General features: G+C 46.2%; 2 protein-coding genes and 1 long non-coding RNA gene across 3 annotated transcripts in view; 1 reads left to right on the forward strand and 2 right to left on the reverse strand.

The window, feature by feature from the left end:
- Positions 1 to 16,575, reverse strand: part of LOC309369077 (uncharacterized protein) — a 73,776-nt gene continuing 57,201 nt past the window's right edge. The window contains exon 6 of the mRNA XM_081909687.1: positions 1 to 2,017. Within this exon, the coding sequence (XP_081765813.1) occupies positions 90 to 2,017 (1,928 nt within the window). The 3' untranslated portion in view covers positions 1 to 89. The remainder of the gene's footprint in view (positions 2,018 to 16,575) is intronic.
- LOC309368790 (zinc finger protein with KRAB and SCAN domains 7-like) lies at positions 4,313 to 9,265 on the reverse strand (the record flags this gene model as incomplete). Its single annotated transcript, XM_081909097.1, has 5 exons — positions 8,487 to 9,265; positions 6,783 to 7,275; positions 6,497 to 6,578; positions 5,691 to 5,850; positions 4,313 to 4,463 (listed from the first exon to the last, which is right to left on the reverse strand). The coding sequence occupies exons 2-5, from the start codon at positions 7,182 to 7,184 to the stop codon at positions 4,313 to 4,315; spliced, it is 795 nt and encodes a 264-aa protein (XP_081765223.1). The 5' UTR covers positions 7,185 to 7,275; positions 8,487 to 9,265.
- LOC309369446 overlaps positions 11,249 to 16,575 on the forward strand; it is a 53,735-nt gene continuing 48,408 nt past the window's right edge. Inside the window, exon 1 of the long non-coding RNA XR_014168140.1 lies at positions 11,249 to 11,595. This is a non-coding gene — a long non-coding RNA (uncharacterized lncRNA). The remainder of the gene's footprint in view (positions 11,596 to 16,575) is intronic.

Genomic DNA, 16,575 nt, shown 5'->3' on the forward strand with positions numbered 1-16,575 from the left:
GGTCACCTCTCATGGATGCTTTAGTTGCGATGCCTGCTTCACATGGGGTGGACTAGATTACACCAGAGGTCACTTCCAACTCCACAATTCTATGATCCTGTGATTCTATGATTCTCCTCACTATGAGTTTTTTGATGAAAAGTGAGATTGGATCTCTGACAGAAGCTCTTTCCACATTCCATGCACTGATAGGGCTTCTCCCCTGTATGAATTCTTTGATGGGAAGTGAGACTGTGGCTCTGATTGAAGCTCTTTCCACATTCCATACACTGATAGGGTTTCTCCCATGTATGAATTCTCTCATGGGAAGTGAGAGAGGAGCTAATACTGAAGCTCTTTCCACATTGCACACACTGATAGGGTTTCTCCCCTGTATGAATTCTTTGATGGGAAGTGAGAGAGGAGCTCGTACTGAAGCTCTTTCCACATTCCACACACTGATAGGGCTTGTTCCCTGTATGAATTCTTCGATGGGAAGTGAGATTGGAGCTCTTGCTGAAGCTCTTTCCACATTCAAAGCACTGATATGGTTTATCCCCTGTATGAATTCTTTGATGGGAAGTGAGATTGGAGCTGGTACTGAAGCTCTTTCCACATTCAAAGCACTGATAGGGTTTCTCCCCTGTATGAATTCTTTCATGGGAAGTGAGATTGGAGCTCTTCCTGAAGCTCTTTCCACATTCTACGCACTGATAGGGTTTCTCCCCTGTATGAATTATTAGATGGGAAGTGAGACCGCTGTTCCGACTAAAGCTCTTTCCATATTCCAAGCACTGAAAGGGTTTCTCCCCTGTATGAATTCTTTGATGGGAAGTGAGATTGGAGCTGGTACTGAAGCTCTTTCCACATTCCACACACTGATAGGGTTTCTCCCCTGTATGAATTCTTTGATGGCAAGTGAGATGGGCTCTCCGTCCGAAGCTCTTTCCACATTCCAAGCACTGATAGGGTTTCTCCCCTGTATGAATTCTCTGATGGGAAGTGAGAGAAGAGCTATTTGTGAAGCTCCTTCCACATTTCATGCAATGATATGGTTTCTCCCCTGTATTAATTCTTTGATGGGAAGTGAGATTGGAGCTGGTACTGAAGCTCTTTCCACATTTCACGCATTGATAGGGTTTCTCCCCTGTATTAATTGTGTGATGGGAAGTTAGAGAGGAGCTTTTCCTGAAGCTCTTACCACATTCCACACACTGATAGGGTGTCTCCCCTGTATGAATTCTGTGATGGGAAGTGAGAGAGGAGCTTTTTCTGAAGCTCTTTCCACATTCCACACACCGATAGGGTTTCTCCCCTGTATGAATTCTGTGATGGGAAGTGAGAGAGGAGCTATCAGTGAAGCTCTTTCCACATTCCACACACTGATAGGGTTTCTCCCCTGTATGGATTCTTTGATGGGAAGTGAGAAAGGAGCTTCTTCTGAAGCTCTTTCCACATTCAAAGCAGTGATAGGGTTTCTCCCCTGTATGAATTCTTTGATGGAAAGTGAGATTGGCGCTCTGACTGAAGCTCTTTCCACATTCCACACACTGATAGGGTTTCTCCCCTGTATGAATTCTCTGATGGGAAGTGATATTGGAGCTGGTACTGAAGCTCTTTCCACATTCAAAGCACTGATAGGGTTTCTCCCCTGTATGAATTCTTTGATGGGAAGTGAGAGTGCTTTTGTTACGGAAGCTCTTTCCACACTCTTGACACTCAAATGGTTTCTCTCCACTGTGAATCCTCTGATGTACTAGGAAATCTCTTTTCACAGTAAAGCTCTTTCCACATTCCACACACTGATAGGGTTTCTCCCCTGTATGAATTCTTTGATGAAAAGTGAGACTATTTCTGTAACGGAAGCTCATTCCACATTCCATGCACTGATAGGGTTTCTTTTCAATGATAATTGTTTGTTGGAAAGTGTAATTGGAGTTCTGATTGCAGCTCTCTCCACACTCCAAATTTTTACCTTGCTTCTCTCTGGGGATTTTGTCTTGATCACCCTTTTTCTTGATTTCCAATTCTTCACAATCTGCAATGGAAACAGAAAGGGATTAGAGACTCAGGAACCAATGTCCCCAGTTATCGAAAGATGCTAATTGAATTTGTGCTAGAGGAAGAAGAACCGCATTTTTCGCCCTATAGGACGCACTTTTCCCCCTCCAAAAATGAAGGGGAAATGTGTGTGCGTTCTATGGGACGAATGCAGGCTTTCGCTGAAGCCTGGAGAGCGAGAGGGGTCAGTGCGCACTGACTCCTCTCCCTCTCCAGGCTTCAGGAAGCTATCCGCAAGCCTTCAGAGCCCGCGGGAGTTCCTGCGGGCTCCGGAGGCTTGCGGATAGCAGCCTGTGCTGGGGGCTGGAGTTGCAAATAATCCCCCCCCCTTTATTTCCCCCCCCCAAAACTAGGTGTGCCCTGTGGGCCAGTGCGCCCTATAGGGCGAAAAATACAGTAAATGGAGTAGGGTGTGTGCTCATTACCATTGTTCTTTGCCATTAACCGACATAATTACTATTAGATTTTGATTGATTATTAATGTGGCTTTGTTTGATATAAGTTGTTCATTTTAAAGTTATTGTACTTTTTATATTGGATCAGAACATTATTGTTTCATGTTTTTCTGTGTTGGAGGCTAAACTAAAAATGTGGCAACTATGTCCCTGAAGGACATTTTGGACTCACAGCTGTCCATGGAGGCGCACGTCATTCAATGTCTAAGGCACCTGCCTACCAGCTCCATCTGGTACGCCAGCTGAGACCCTACCTGCCCAAGGACTTTCTCACCAGGGTGGTGCATGCTCTAGTTATCTCCCGCTTGGACTACTGCAATGCGCTCTACGTGGGGCTACCTTTGAAGGTGACCTGGAAACTACAACTAATACAGAATGCGGCAGCTATCGAGACCACATAACACCAGACCTACATTAGCTCCCAGTATGTTTTCAAGTAGAATTCAAAGTGTTTGTGCTGACCTTTAAGGCCCTAAACCATGAGTAGGCAAACTAAGGCCTGGGTCCAATCGCCTTCTAAATTCGGCCCGTGGATGGTCCAGGAATCAGTGTGTTTTGATATGAGTAGAATGTGTCCTTTTATTTAAAATTCATCTCTGGGTTATTTGTGGGGCATAGGAATTTGTCCCCCCCCTTCAAAATATAGTCCGGCTCCCAACAAGGTTTGAAGGACAGTGGACCGGCCCCTTGCTGAAAAGGTTTGCTGACCCCTGCCCTAAACGGTCTTGCCCAGTATACAAAAAAAAAAAAAAAAAAATCTCCACCCCCATCATTCAGTCCTGACACTGAGGTCCAGCTCCGAGTGCCTTCTGGCGGTTCTCTGCCTGCAAGAAGTGAGGCTGCAGGGAACCAGACAAAGGGCCTTCTCAGTGGTGGCACCTGCCCTGTGGAACACCCTTCTGCCAGATGTCAAGGAAATAAACATGTATCAGACTTTTAGAAGACATCTGAAGCCAGCCCTGTTTAGGGAATTGTCAAAGTTTGATGTTTTGTCGTGCTTGTAATATTCTGTTGGGAGCCGCCCAGAGTGGCTGGGGAAACCCATTCAGATGGGCAAGGTATAAACAAAATATTATTATTATTATTATTATTATTATTATTATTATTATTATTATTATTATCATCTGAGATTCGAAAAGCCTGCCTCTTCTCTGGGATGGATTTTGTTTGGCCCAGTCATGGCATCCCCTCCATCTGCAATGTCACTCGTCTCTTTGGTCAACCCAAGACTGACAGGAGCAAAAACCAAAACAGAAAACCTGACAGAAGCTACTTATCTTTCCTAACAACTCTGAAGCTGACATTTAAGATGGCCTGGGAAGTTCAGACCAGGCCAATAGTGGTAGAAGGAGGCAGAACTGGAGGAAGATTGTTCACAGAAAAAAATGTAATTTGCTATTTTTTGTGGGGGCGTTAGGTTCCCAGGTGTTATAGGGGGCGCTGCTGAGCTCTGTGAAAATATCTGAGGTTCGTCACATAGAGGTATTTTTGGAATTTCCAGGCAGATATGACGATCCCACAGGGAGCCTTACCAAGAGAGGCCACAATCCCCCGATTCTCCTCCATGACGTCCTTATGCTGAGCTCTCTGGTCAGGATCCAGCAACGCCCACTCCTCGTCCATGAAACGAAAAGCGACATCTTCAAAGCACACTGGACCCTAAAAGAAAAAGGGAAATGTCCGCCTCTGAGACAGGAGAAATATGATCTGCTCCACAATGCTCTGTGGTTTCCTTCCTGTTAATTGCAGTGTTGTTTCAATAGGATTGCTTTGCTGCACATTTTAATTATGGATGCTTATTTTATTCTCAATTTTAATTACGGGTGTTCATCTTTGTCCAAATAGGTGTTACTCCGCCTTGTGTTTTTCAAGTCATTCTGCCTTCGCAAGCGTTCCAGTTTGCCTGATGGAAGGATCCACATTCTCCTCTCCTCTTGAGCTGTTCTGGGAAGGTTCCCTCCCAATGCCCTAGAGCCAAATTCCAGGGGCTCATGGGGGCATGGAGAGGGGGAGGAATGGGGGGGGGGCTGGTTTGTTGAACCCAGGCCACTATTTGTTCTCATTTCTCCACTGCTTAGAAACCAATTTTTGCATTCAGTTATCAATCTAGAAATAAAATAAGCCTGTTTTGGATGGCCATCTGTCTTGGATGATCTAGCAGAGATTCCTGCAGTGCAGGGGGTCTCCTGGGTCTGAGAGACAAGCAGGGAGGGTGGCTTCTGGCAGGAGAGGGAGCCCCCGGTGGCTCCTCCTTCTCCTGACTCACCTTTGCCTCTTGACCTCCCTCCTCCCACTTGCCTCCTTCCTCTTCTGCCTCTGATTCCTCACTGCATTCTGCCACAGAGTCTCCCAGCTCACTAAGCCCTGTTACCCCTTCAGCTTCTGACACCTCCTCTTCCCAGGCTTCTGTAGGGATCAGATGGGATTACCATGAGGAATTATAAAATATACATCAAGCCATTGTGTCCACGATGAAAGCATTGTGTTGACTGGGCTTGATACATTGACAATAATTTCTGACCAAATTTCTGACCAAATGCATCTCTGGCCATTTCCTCTACTGCCCATTTCTCTCTGCTTCACAAGTCAACATACACAGCCCAGTTGCTTAGCCAGGCAGGCATCCTGGGTCATTAAAGATAGTGGGCAAGCTTCTTTGATGTAGCTTTCTGATATGCTGATCTTAGGGCCTGGAAATAGCTTCACAGGAAGGTGATAAAGATGCCTATCTCCTTGCCATCCTTCCATCCTCTCCTGTTTACGATCTCTGGAGTTTCTCTAGTCCTCTTTTATTTACTCTCAGATTATGTATGCATGCTCAGAGTAGTAGTCTTTGTAGTTAAAAGAATTTCTTTTGATCTAACTTTGTCTCCACGTGGGTTTGTTGAAATGCTCAGAAGAAATCTGATTGGTTCTTTCGAACACTCTGTAAAAAGCTTTTTTGTGAATAAAACTACCTGGGCCAGGGGCTGCATACGGACAAGCACAGAGAGACACGATTATACGCACCCTTCCCAGAGTCTTGCTGGTTCAAGTCTCTGTGTGTATTCTTATTAATCAGATTCAATCCTTCCTTTACTTTGTGAACGCAACAGCTTCTCCCTCTTCTCCCTCTGACCGCCCATCCTTCCTCCACCTCCACTCTCGGGCTCTGAGCCGTCTTCCCTTCCTGGTTCCCTGGCTGCTTCCTCCCACCACTCCTCTGTGCCCAACCAGCCCATGACATTGCTCCATCCCTCGGCTTCTGTCCCCACAAGGCAGCTTCCCCTGACCTGATCTGGTTCCCCAGCCGCTGCTTCCCTTCTGCCCCCATGAAAAGGCGGATCAGGAGGTCTTGCTGGCATCCTTCTGCCACCTGCAAGAGAAAAAAGGTAAGCAGGATGCCAGGAGTGCCTGCTTCTCTCACAGGTGAAACAGGGCATCTCTAATTACAGATGGGCCTTTGAGAAAGACTCACCTACTGAGAGTATTTGGAGGTTTGTGCCCATTTCATAATTTAGTTGGGCAAAAATACATCTCCCTTCCTCTGGACCCCTGTTCCCAACTGTCTGTTGGGTGATAATGCCAAGGCTGCTCCCTCCTCCGCAATGCAGCGTTGCCCCGGATCCATCACTCTGGTCTGCCATCACAGTGATGTGGCCCATCTCCAGGGACATGAGCACACGACTAGCAGAGTTCAAACAGAAGCTTAGACGTGAGGAGGAACATCTAAGCCTAATTTATTGCGCATAAAAACAAACCTAACAGAACAAAGAAAAACATGATTCTCTCTCTGTCTTTCTTCCTCGGAGAGAAAACTGCAAAAGCAATACAGAGCGGAAACAGCGTATCTCCCTTTCCGCTCACAAGACCCAATAATCAGTGCTGGAATAGAAATAGACATGTGACATGTGACAATCCCACACATCTGCAGCACTGTCCCCTGCCCCAAAAGACACCAAGATGAAAAGAATCCACAGATTAGTTGAAAAACCAACAGAAAAATACTCCTTCCTCCTTACCCAGTGGCCTCTCTCTGGTGTCCAATGGAGGCCTCTCTGCCTCACAGGAATCCAGGTCCATTTCTCCAAAATGATCCTTTTCCTGAAAAAGAAACAAGGATTCAAAACAGAGAACGAATGGCAAAAAATATTAGAAAGAGAATGACAAAGACAAAAACATTAAGGGTGTTAGATTTCATTCCATGGATGCCTTCCCAGAAAACGGATGGGCCATCAGTAGAGCATTATGGGATGTTCTCTGTCCTGTTTGGAGCCCCTTGGGAGTATCCAGAGGAAAGTCTCTCACCTGCTTCCTCTCCTCTGCCTGACTCAGGAGGAAACCTTTGGCCAGGGCCACCGCCTGGGAGCTGGTCTCCGCTCCGCAGTCCCTCACCCAGCTCTCCATCTCCGGAGGAAGGACAGCCAGGAACTGCTCCAAGATCACCAGGTCCAGCATCTCAGCTTTCGTGTGCCTTTCTGGCTTCAGCCACTGATGGTCAAGGTGGTAGAGTCGGCTACAAGCCTCTCGGGGTCCTTTGGCCTCCTGGCAGCAGAACTGCCTCAACTGCTGGCTCTGCACTTCTGAGCAGAGGGTGTCCACCTCACCCAGGATCTTCTGCACAGAGTTTTCCCAGAACCCCCCACTGCTCCCAGTTTGGTTGGCATGGCCTCTTCCTGCTTCAGGGCCAGCTGAGTCTCGCTCATCCATCTGTGCTCTCAGGAAGCCTCTGAGAGATCGGAAGAAACCCTTTGGTCTTCTACCAAGTTCTGTCCATCTAAATGAGAAGCTCTAGCAAATCCTACAAAGCAAACACATTGTTTTGTTACAGAATATGTAGGTCAGAAGAAGGAACAGGATCTTGAGCAAGCATGGATGAGTCTTGGAGGGAACCAGAGCTGGACTGCATCACAGCCCAAACCATGAGCTATCTTCTGAAGAAGAAGAAGAAGAAGAAGGAGAAGAAGAAGAAGAAGAAAGCAGACCCTAGCTGTCCTAGAAGGAAGATTGCAATGCAAAATGTGGAGGTAACTGAAGGGATTTCTGGGAGATGAATCAGCCTGGTTTCTTCTGCCTTCCAGTCAATGAATGAAGTCAAAACTGACTGACAAGGGACTCATTTGTATCTTGTGGAAAATAGATGCTTGGCTCTGGTGGGGGTCCTCACCTGGGGTCCTCAGGAGTTGTTCTCCCCCCACTCCCCTGCTTCTGTCTCCTTTTCTTGCACTTGGACTCTTTGCCCCCTCAAGGCAGACTCCTGGGGTGGGGTCGCTTTTTCTTTGCTCCGAGGGCCAGGAATGTATCTGGACAACCCCAGAGAGCCAAGTGGACGGGGCCAAATACGTCTCACTTGAAATTCAGGCGGGCAATTTATTACTATTATTCTGTTAGACAGCTTAACACACACAGCCATTGATGCCAAGGTCCCTGGAGGCTCAGTGAGTAGCAGCGCCCATTTCCGGCTGCTTTGCCAGCCACAATCCCTTTGGGACAGAGAGGATGTGGTCCTGGGATGCCTTGCTCTGGGTGCGAGAGGATTGCTGCAGTGGCCTCCGTGGGGAGCTGCCCTGGGAGACACTGGGAAACTGGTCCCCAATGCAGCAGCCAGACTATGGGCCGGGATCCCTCTCTTTATCCCTGGCCTTTCTCTCCCACCTTTTTTTGGGGGGGGGCTAGTCCACCTCCTTGTCCAGCTTTGGAAAACCATTTGCACATGTTTCCTCTGTTGTGCAGTGAGGCTGAGCGACGTCACACAGAGTTAAGGTCCCAGGGACCCCTTTGTTTACATAAGGGAGATCTTTTCTGAAAGGGGGGGCGGAGGGCCAAATGAGTTTGGGATCCTCTGATCTGCAGGAAGGAGAGCGTGGCAGACCTGGCCCCTCCCTGGCAGGACCCTCTCCTCCCCCCTGACTTGGGGTCCCCCCCCTGCAGGAGCAGATCAGGCCCCCCAGGCCCCCTCCCCTGCTGCAGCCCTGGGACCCCCACCAGATCCCAAAGAGCGAGGAGACTCACCAGATCCCGGGAGGGGAGAGCGAGGCAGCCCTTGCAGCAGAGACACCAAAGCAGGGAAGGACTGGGGAGGGAGGGGCCTTGGCTCTGGAGGACCTGCCCCCCTTGCTTCCTGGCCTCTCTAGGAAGGCAGCTCTGTTCCTTTAACCCTTGCCAAGCCCAGCGTGCCCACCTCTCCCCTCCGCCTTTTCTTTCTTTCCCACTTCCAGAGATGCTTTTGGGGGGACGCCCCCCCCCACTTTCCTTTCCTTCTAGCGCAGTGATGGCGAACCTTTTACAAACCGAGTCCCCAAACTGCAACCCCAAACCCATTGATTTTATCGCAAAGTGCCAACACGGCTATTTAACCTGCGCATCTCATTTTTCCTGTGTTTTCACGTTTCTTCTTTATGACTGCTGTTGTAATAAATAATCCTTCATAAAAGTTATTGCATTACATTCCTCATTAAATTTTATTTCCATTGATACATGATTTTATGGTATAACTCAGTGCTTTTTTTCCTTAAGAAAATGTTTAGGGTACTCTCATTTTGTCTCAAGAAAATCACCACGGGGGGGGGGGGATAAATACAGTTCAAATCTGGGAAAATGAATACAGTGAATTTCTTCTCCTGTTAAATTCACAAAATGTTTAGGGGTATGCGTCCCCACAGAAAAAGCCTTGGTATTCCTCCAAAACAAAGCGGTGTCATGAGCCATCAAACCTCGGAGATACATTTTGTCCAGAAGGTTCCACAATTTTGGCCTCTAATGTGCACTGGAGGGCTCTACTAAGAGACCCTCTGCCAGTTTTTAATATAAGATAATAACACTGGTCAACAAAAAATTTGTTGTCTGTGTTTTTTCAGTTGATTTAGTACAAATCTGATGCGTTGAATCCAAAAATCACATTGGTTTTGCTCAATCAGGTCACGTTTTTGAGCTATGGCCACATGTAATTTTTTTACGTTTTTGTTCACATGTACGCTTGTGTGGAGCATTTTAGAAGAAGTTGGTGGGGGTAAAATGCCATGTCGAATAATTGTTTTGATTGGAAATGATTATTTTAATGACAAGAAGTATTCAGGTCCGATAGTTCTGGGTGATTATGTCAAAAAAGGATCAGTTTGAAGTCATAAAACCTCGAAATCTTCCATAAATTGGTGTGGCAAAGCATAAAGTTGGGGGATCAAAACTAAGTTAATGGGACAGCCGCCCCACGAAGTATCCTGATCATCAATCAGCATGTCGTCCTGTAGCTCATTATGATGAAATTTCAGTGCCTATCTTCGGAGAACTTCCTGACATTAGTGATGAAGATGCCTCAGTGTTGAAGGACATGAAGAAGAAGTGGTTCTTGAAGATGATGCTCTACATCCATTTTCCCAGAAGGAGTTGAATGATCTAGTTCGCGACCTCAGCTTGTCGAAGGACTCTGCCAAACTGTTGGCATCCAGATTGAAGGAAAAAAACCTCCTCTCTGACAGTGCTCGCATCAGCTTCTTCCGCAACAGGCATCAAGAGTACCTCCATTTTTTCTCGGAAGAGAAGGACTTGGTGTACCGTGCAGATATTGCGCAGCTTCTGCTCAAGCTTGGAGTGCCAAAGATTGGAGACTGTTCATTGACAGCAGCAAGCGATCACTGAAATGTGTTCTGCTACACAACGGCAACCAGTTTGCCTCTATACCCCTGGCTCACTCGAGTACACTGAAGGAGAACTATGAAGCGGTGAAGTATGTGCTGGAGAAAATTGGTTATGATCAGCATAAGGGGTTTATTTGTGTTGACCTGAAGATGGTGAACTTTTTGTTGGGACAACAGTCTGGCTTCACCAAGTACCCATGTTTTCTGTGCATGTGGGATAGTAGGGACCGTGCTCAGCATTACACAAAGAAGGACTGGCCTGTGCGGGAGGAATTGGTGCCTTGCAGAAAAAGGAACGTCATCAACGACCCTCTGGTGGACAGAGACAGAATACTCTTCCCACCGCTGCACATCAAGCTTGGCTTAATCAAGCAGTTCACCAAGGCTCTGGACAAGGATGGTGACTGCTTCACTTACTTGTGCCAGGCTTTTCCAGGATTGACCATGGAGAAGTTGAAAGCTGGCATCTTTGACGGTCCTCAGATCCGCCAGCTCATCAGAGACCCAGAGTTTGGAAACTCAATGAACGAAGTGGAACTGGAAGCATGGAAGGCATTTGTTCTGGTAGTGAATAACTTTCTTGGCAACAATAAGGCCAGAAACTACGCAGAACTTGTCAACAACATGCTGACTGCTTTCAGAAACCTGGGCTGCAACATGAGCGTCAAGATGCACTACCTATTTTCACATGTGGACCGGTTTCCTGAGAACCTGGGTTCAATGAGTGACGAGCAGGGGGAGAGATTCCATCAGGACATGAAAGAGATGGAGACCAGGTATCAGGGTCGCTGGGACACAGTCATGATGGCTGACTACTGTTGGACTCTGAAGAGAGACCTCCCTGCCGCTGAGCATTCCAGGAATTCCAAGAAATGGAAGTTCAAGCCCTGAAGTTTGAAAAATGGTGAAGCAACATGCAATTTACGTGTACTTACCTTTATCAATGCCCACCATCCAGTTTACAGTAAACCTGACCTGATGGAGAGAAACGGATGCCATTTCCTGATTCAGCAGTGCAAAAATACCCTAAATCAGTTGTAGAAATCTGGACAACTTTCAAAAAGTAAAAAATTGTTGCCCAGTGCAATGATTGTCTGCGTGCGCACGTAGAAATTAATATAAATAAATGAACCCAGCCAGATGGGTGGTGGTGTAGCAAATAGTCAGGCCAGTCAAATGACCACGCAGCAACAGAAGTATTAAAGCAAGAAAGTTTTAATTGTTTGCCGGCAGCAAGCAATGGCACGGAGGAATAAGTTCCGTAGTCCGGCCCCTCCCAACAGGGGAGGCTTCCCTTTATACATTCTTGAATCAGGTCTTTAGCCAATCAAAAGTTACAGCACTACACATAATCTGACAGATACAATAGATTCTGCCTAGAGACAAAAACTGCTTTGCCTGGAGACTGTGTTCCAGAGAGATACATGAGGTTCTGCCTAGAGACAGGGCATGAAGAGTTGGACATGCCCCTTCCCTGTCCTTCCTTGGTAATCCTTATCAGCCCATCTCTGGGTGTCTCTGGGCAGTGGGTGTCTGAGTGTATGTACTGGATATGGGCCTGGCCTACATCAACCCAATGGCTGCCTTGCTTAACATTTTAACTCCCAAAACGCCTTCCCTGAGCACGTTGCCACAGTGGTGGTGGTTCTTATATTTTGCCGTTTCTTCGGCTGCCCTTTGCTCACAGCCTCCAAGGAATGAATTCCTCCGTTGGCTTCCATGGGAAAGCCCAGCGAACATGTCAACCCAGCAGCCCCTTCTAAGGTTGCCGTCTTTATGCTTAGTGACCTGGGAGTCAGGCCCTGCTGAACTCAAGGCAGCTTACTCCTGAGTAGGAAAAACAGACTGGCCGGCCCCTCGCTCGGGCAAGGAGGCTAAGGCCCTGCTGGGATTACAGTGCGTGTGCCCACAGAGAGGGCTCTAGGTTTGCCACTTTGCCATTTCGTCAGCTCTCACGAACTCTTGACCAGGAGGCTAGCGGCTGCCAGAACCTCCATTGCTCCAAAATAGAAAATCTTATTTATTTCTTTTTTATATAAAATTTTTATTGAGTTTTCACATTTTTTATAGACAAACACACACACAAATACAAAATAAAACATATATAATTTTATCCCTTACTTTCTTTACCCTCTTTCCTTGACTTCCCCACACCCCCCCTTCCCACATCCCAATTTCATTAATTTACTCAGCAAGTTTTTTCCTCTTCTCTCAATATATTATTATTATCTATTCTTAATATTTAACACTTTTTATTAGGCTCAATTTTACTTATCCAATTTTTACACATTAGCTCCTTTCTCTAAGGTCGACCTAGATTCTCTCCCACGAATTCCTTCCTTTTTATATTAAACAAAAACATATCCGAATTCAAAGATCATAAATCATAAATTTTTACTATTCTACTCTCCCCCTCCCTCCCTGACCCGGTTTCTGTCCCTTCCCAAACCAATGTCCTAAAAAGACAGTTTTAGCCCGGATTTCTCACGTCCGAGGCTCTTAGGCCCCAGTTAGTCTCTCTCCGCCGGTTTTGTTGCTTGTTGACCTTCAATTCTCGAAGAGGTTGTGTCCCAAGCTCCCCATTCTTTCCTCCCTCCAAATCAATCAATAGCAATTGCTGCCAAGGATCAGCCAGTCTCCCATACTCAAACTTGAAGAAGCAGTCCCAATCATGCTTGTTTGTTCTTTTGTATTCCAATATTTCAAATATTCCAGGGGCTTCTTCCTTTGTCTTTCTCTCCTTTTGCAGATTTATAATCCACTGGTCGTCTTCTTTATTTCCTTTGTTTCCTGAAGCTGCAGGCTTTTGATTAATACTTTCCATCTGAACTTCCTCTCCTTCTTCTTCTTCTTTTCCCCCCATTTCCAAAGCTGTCTCTTCTGTTTCAGCTGCCAGGTTTTTTTCCACCCACTTTATGTCATCAGCAGAGTTGCTCAATTTAAGGTTCAAGGTCGTAAGCTGTTTGTTCATATCCGCACTCTGCTCTTGTAAGATTCCCACGAGAAAGAACATCCTTTCTATCTCTGCCAGTAATTTTCCTTCTGCAGCCATTGCAATGTCTTTAGTTCCCTCCAGGGGGATTACCAATCCAATAGTTCTTTTCCAACAATCCGTTACTTTGTTATTCAAAATTACTTTGTTTCCAATCAGTTCAGTTTCAATGTACCACCTTTAATCCAAAAAGATATTAAGTATCGCAGTTCCAAACTTTAACCGCCCGTTTGACAGCTCTTTTGACAGCTGTCAAACTTTTTGCTCTTTTTCCTCGGGCTCACACGCAGGGCGCTCCCGGGTCAAAAGGGGGGGGGGAATTACACAAAAACTTCTAAAATTCCTCTCTCCTCTCCAGCACAATAACTTTTTAATCCAATTCGTGCAAGTTGTCTGTCTGAACACAAAAGTCTTTCCACCTTAGTGCTCCTCTCCTTGCTTTAAATCTTTTTGTGGGGGGGGGGGAGTGTGGACTTCCTTTTAACACATCCCCCGATCGTACTCCAATCAATGATAGAACTTTAGTGTCGAAATTTCATTTTACTCACGGGTTCTTTGTTTCAGTCCAAATTTCAGGAAGAAAGACAGCGCTCTCCGGCCATGGCTCGCGGCTTCGCTCCGCTGAGGTAGCGATCTACTCTCAGCACCACGCCACTCTCGGGTCCTCTCCGTAGCCTTTAAAAAGGCTCTTCGGGGGTTGGGGAGGGCGCTTGAGGTGCCCGCCGAGTCACCAAGTCCGCAGGCTTCCGCGCCTGCGGTTTCTGAGGGTCCCCGTGTCGCCGGCACGGCAAGACCCGTCCTCAGCAGAGCCGATTCCCTCCGGAGCTCGGAGGGAATCCGCCATTAGCCGTTCGCGCTAGCCCGGAAGTCCAGAAAATCTTATTTATTTCAATTATTTCGTTTATATCCCACCTTTTTCTCCCCAAGGTCATCCCAGGGAGCTTCATGGCTGGGTGGGGATTCGAACCCTGGTCCCCCAGGTCATAGAATCCAACACCCAAACCTCTACCCAGCACTGAAAACCTTACATGATTTCCAGATTTCACTTTGGTATAGAAATATGTGGATTTCAGCATTAGCTGAAAAAATAACTTATAAATTACTTGCTGCCAAAGGCTCGGATGACCCTGTACAAGTCCCATGATGTCTGGTGGGATTTAATCTTTTATCTTACCAGCTGCACTGGCTCCCGGTGGAGTACAGGGTCAGGTTTAAGGTGCTGGTTCTGACCTTTAAAGCCCTTCGCGGCCTCGGACCCTCGTACCAACGGGACCGCCTCTACTGGTATGCCCCTTGGAGGACCTTATGGTCCATAAATAACAACATTTTGGAGGTCTCGGGCCTCAAGACGTTAGGTTGGTCTCGACCAGAGCCAAGGCCTTTTCAGCACTGGCCCCGAACAGGTGGAATGCTCTGTCACGGGAGACCAGGGACCTGTGGGATTTGACATCTTTCCGCAGGGCCTGCAAGAGGGAGTTGTTCCACCTGGCCTTTGGTCTGGACTCAGTCTGATCCTCCTCTTTCTTTTTTTGATGGGACCCCTTATATGGGATCCTATATATAAATTTTCCCTCGGGCCTTTTGCTGGCCCATATAGGACCAGCATGGATAGCTGACCCTGGTGAATATTTGATGTTTCATCCCCTTCTGGTCTTGATTTGTGAGTCGCCAGTAAAATAAGGCTGCATTTTAAGCTGTATTTTAAGCTACATTTTAATCAATTGGTTCTTTGCTTTTTTTAAACTGTATTTTATGTTTGGTGTTAGCCACCCTGAGCCCGTTTTCGGCCGGGGAATGAATAAAAATCATCTTCTTCTTCTTCTTCTTCTTCTTCTTCTTCTTCTTCTTCTTCTTCTATCTTGAGATCAAGCAGGCACCTCCCTCCCACCTTTTTGGGGAACCTGCTAAAAACATGCCTGTGCAGGTGCTTAGAAGGTTGAGGTGAATATTAGCATTTTAACTTAGCTTAATCGTAGTTACTGAAAACCAGACTTTCTCAATTTATTCAGATATATATAGGAGATTGGCTGCTCTCTCCTCAATATTTAGCTATCACAAACTCAGCAGCGGTAACAATATTGAATGCTGCAAAGTGGACCGTGAAGCCTCCTCCCTGATGTCAAGTGGCAGAGAGTTCCAAAGTACCGTTGCTGCCACACCAAAAGATCAATCTTTAAAGTTGGAGGTTCCTACAGGGCAGGGCTGGCAGGTTGCACAGTCAGTGGCCCAGTATTAGTGCTTTTAAAACAAAAGCATATAATTTCCTCTTCCAGAAATGCTTAATTGTGAATTCAAGGGACACGGAAGTCTTTACAGACAGAGATGACAAGACAGCTTTCCAGATTAGTTAGCTGGGAGTGAGACAGTTGGCAGAGTGGCACTGGGCTCGCTAAGATGCCAGCTACTACAGGAATTGCTTTCTTGAGCCTTTTTAGCACTGCAATACCATTTCTTTAAAAAATAAAAAGGTTGATTTTTAAGTCCTGGCAGAGTGTGAGCAAATACTCCACATCTGCCAAGCTTTCAGGAGCAGGACTAAGGGGTGAAATGAAGCCCCCCAGATCCCCAAAGGTTGAGGGAAATGGTCTATCTCCCTTCTTCCTTGTCATTATTAGTTCTTTCCACCTAAGAAATGGGAAGAAAGCAGCTGCTCATGCTAAGCACAGGGTTTGTTGGGTTGGAGATTCATGAGCTGACAATGGTATGATTCATCAGTAATAAATATGATTTGTTGTTATCTGTAAGTGAAGCCACATTTGAAACAATACATCACCAGTCAAAGGGAATTTCCTAGGAAGTCTTTTATTCAGTCTCACCTGCAATCATATGTGCTGAACACACAGAAACACATAGATAATGTGAAATAACTGGCAGTAACAGACTCCAATTAACACGCAACACTTGCAAGCAGATTAACGGAAAAGGACACCTGATTTCCCCACCTTTTTTAAAAAACATTGTTTTTATTTATCTTCATGGTACAGAGATAAATTTTGAGAAAGCAATAGTTATAACAGTAAACAACAAATAACATGTCCTGATGAAATTGCATTTGATTATTTTAAGTGATCATGCCATATTTTCTCACGAGTGATGGGTGGATTCCTGCAACAGTCTTGACAATATATGTATTCGATAAACATTTGCCACCTGTTATAAAAGGAATATGGCATGTGTAGCCCAAGCTTCTTGATTTCCCCAGGCCAACAAAATTTAAAATACTTAAATTGTAGTGCCCAGAAATGAACACAAGTATTCTATGTGGGGCCTGACCAAGGCAGAATAAATTGGTACTATTCCTGCCCTTGATCTGATTCTGCCTTCTGCCACATTGGCCTCCGCTCCCCATTTGGTGTCCTCCGCAAATGTGATGAGCATCCCATCAGTTCCTTCATCCAAGTCATTTATAAAGACGTTGAACAACAACGGGCCCGGGACAGAACCCTGCAGCACCCCAGGATGAGGAGGAACCATG

Source organism: Podarcis melisellensis (genome assembly GCF_964234715.1).
Source record: "Podarcis melisellensis genome assembly, chromosome: 4".
Taxonomy (NCBI): domain Eukaryota; kingdom Metazoa; phylum Chordata; class Lepidosauria; order Squamata; family Lacertidae; genus Podarcis; species Podarcis melisellensis.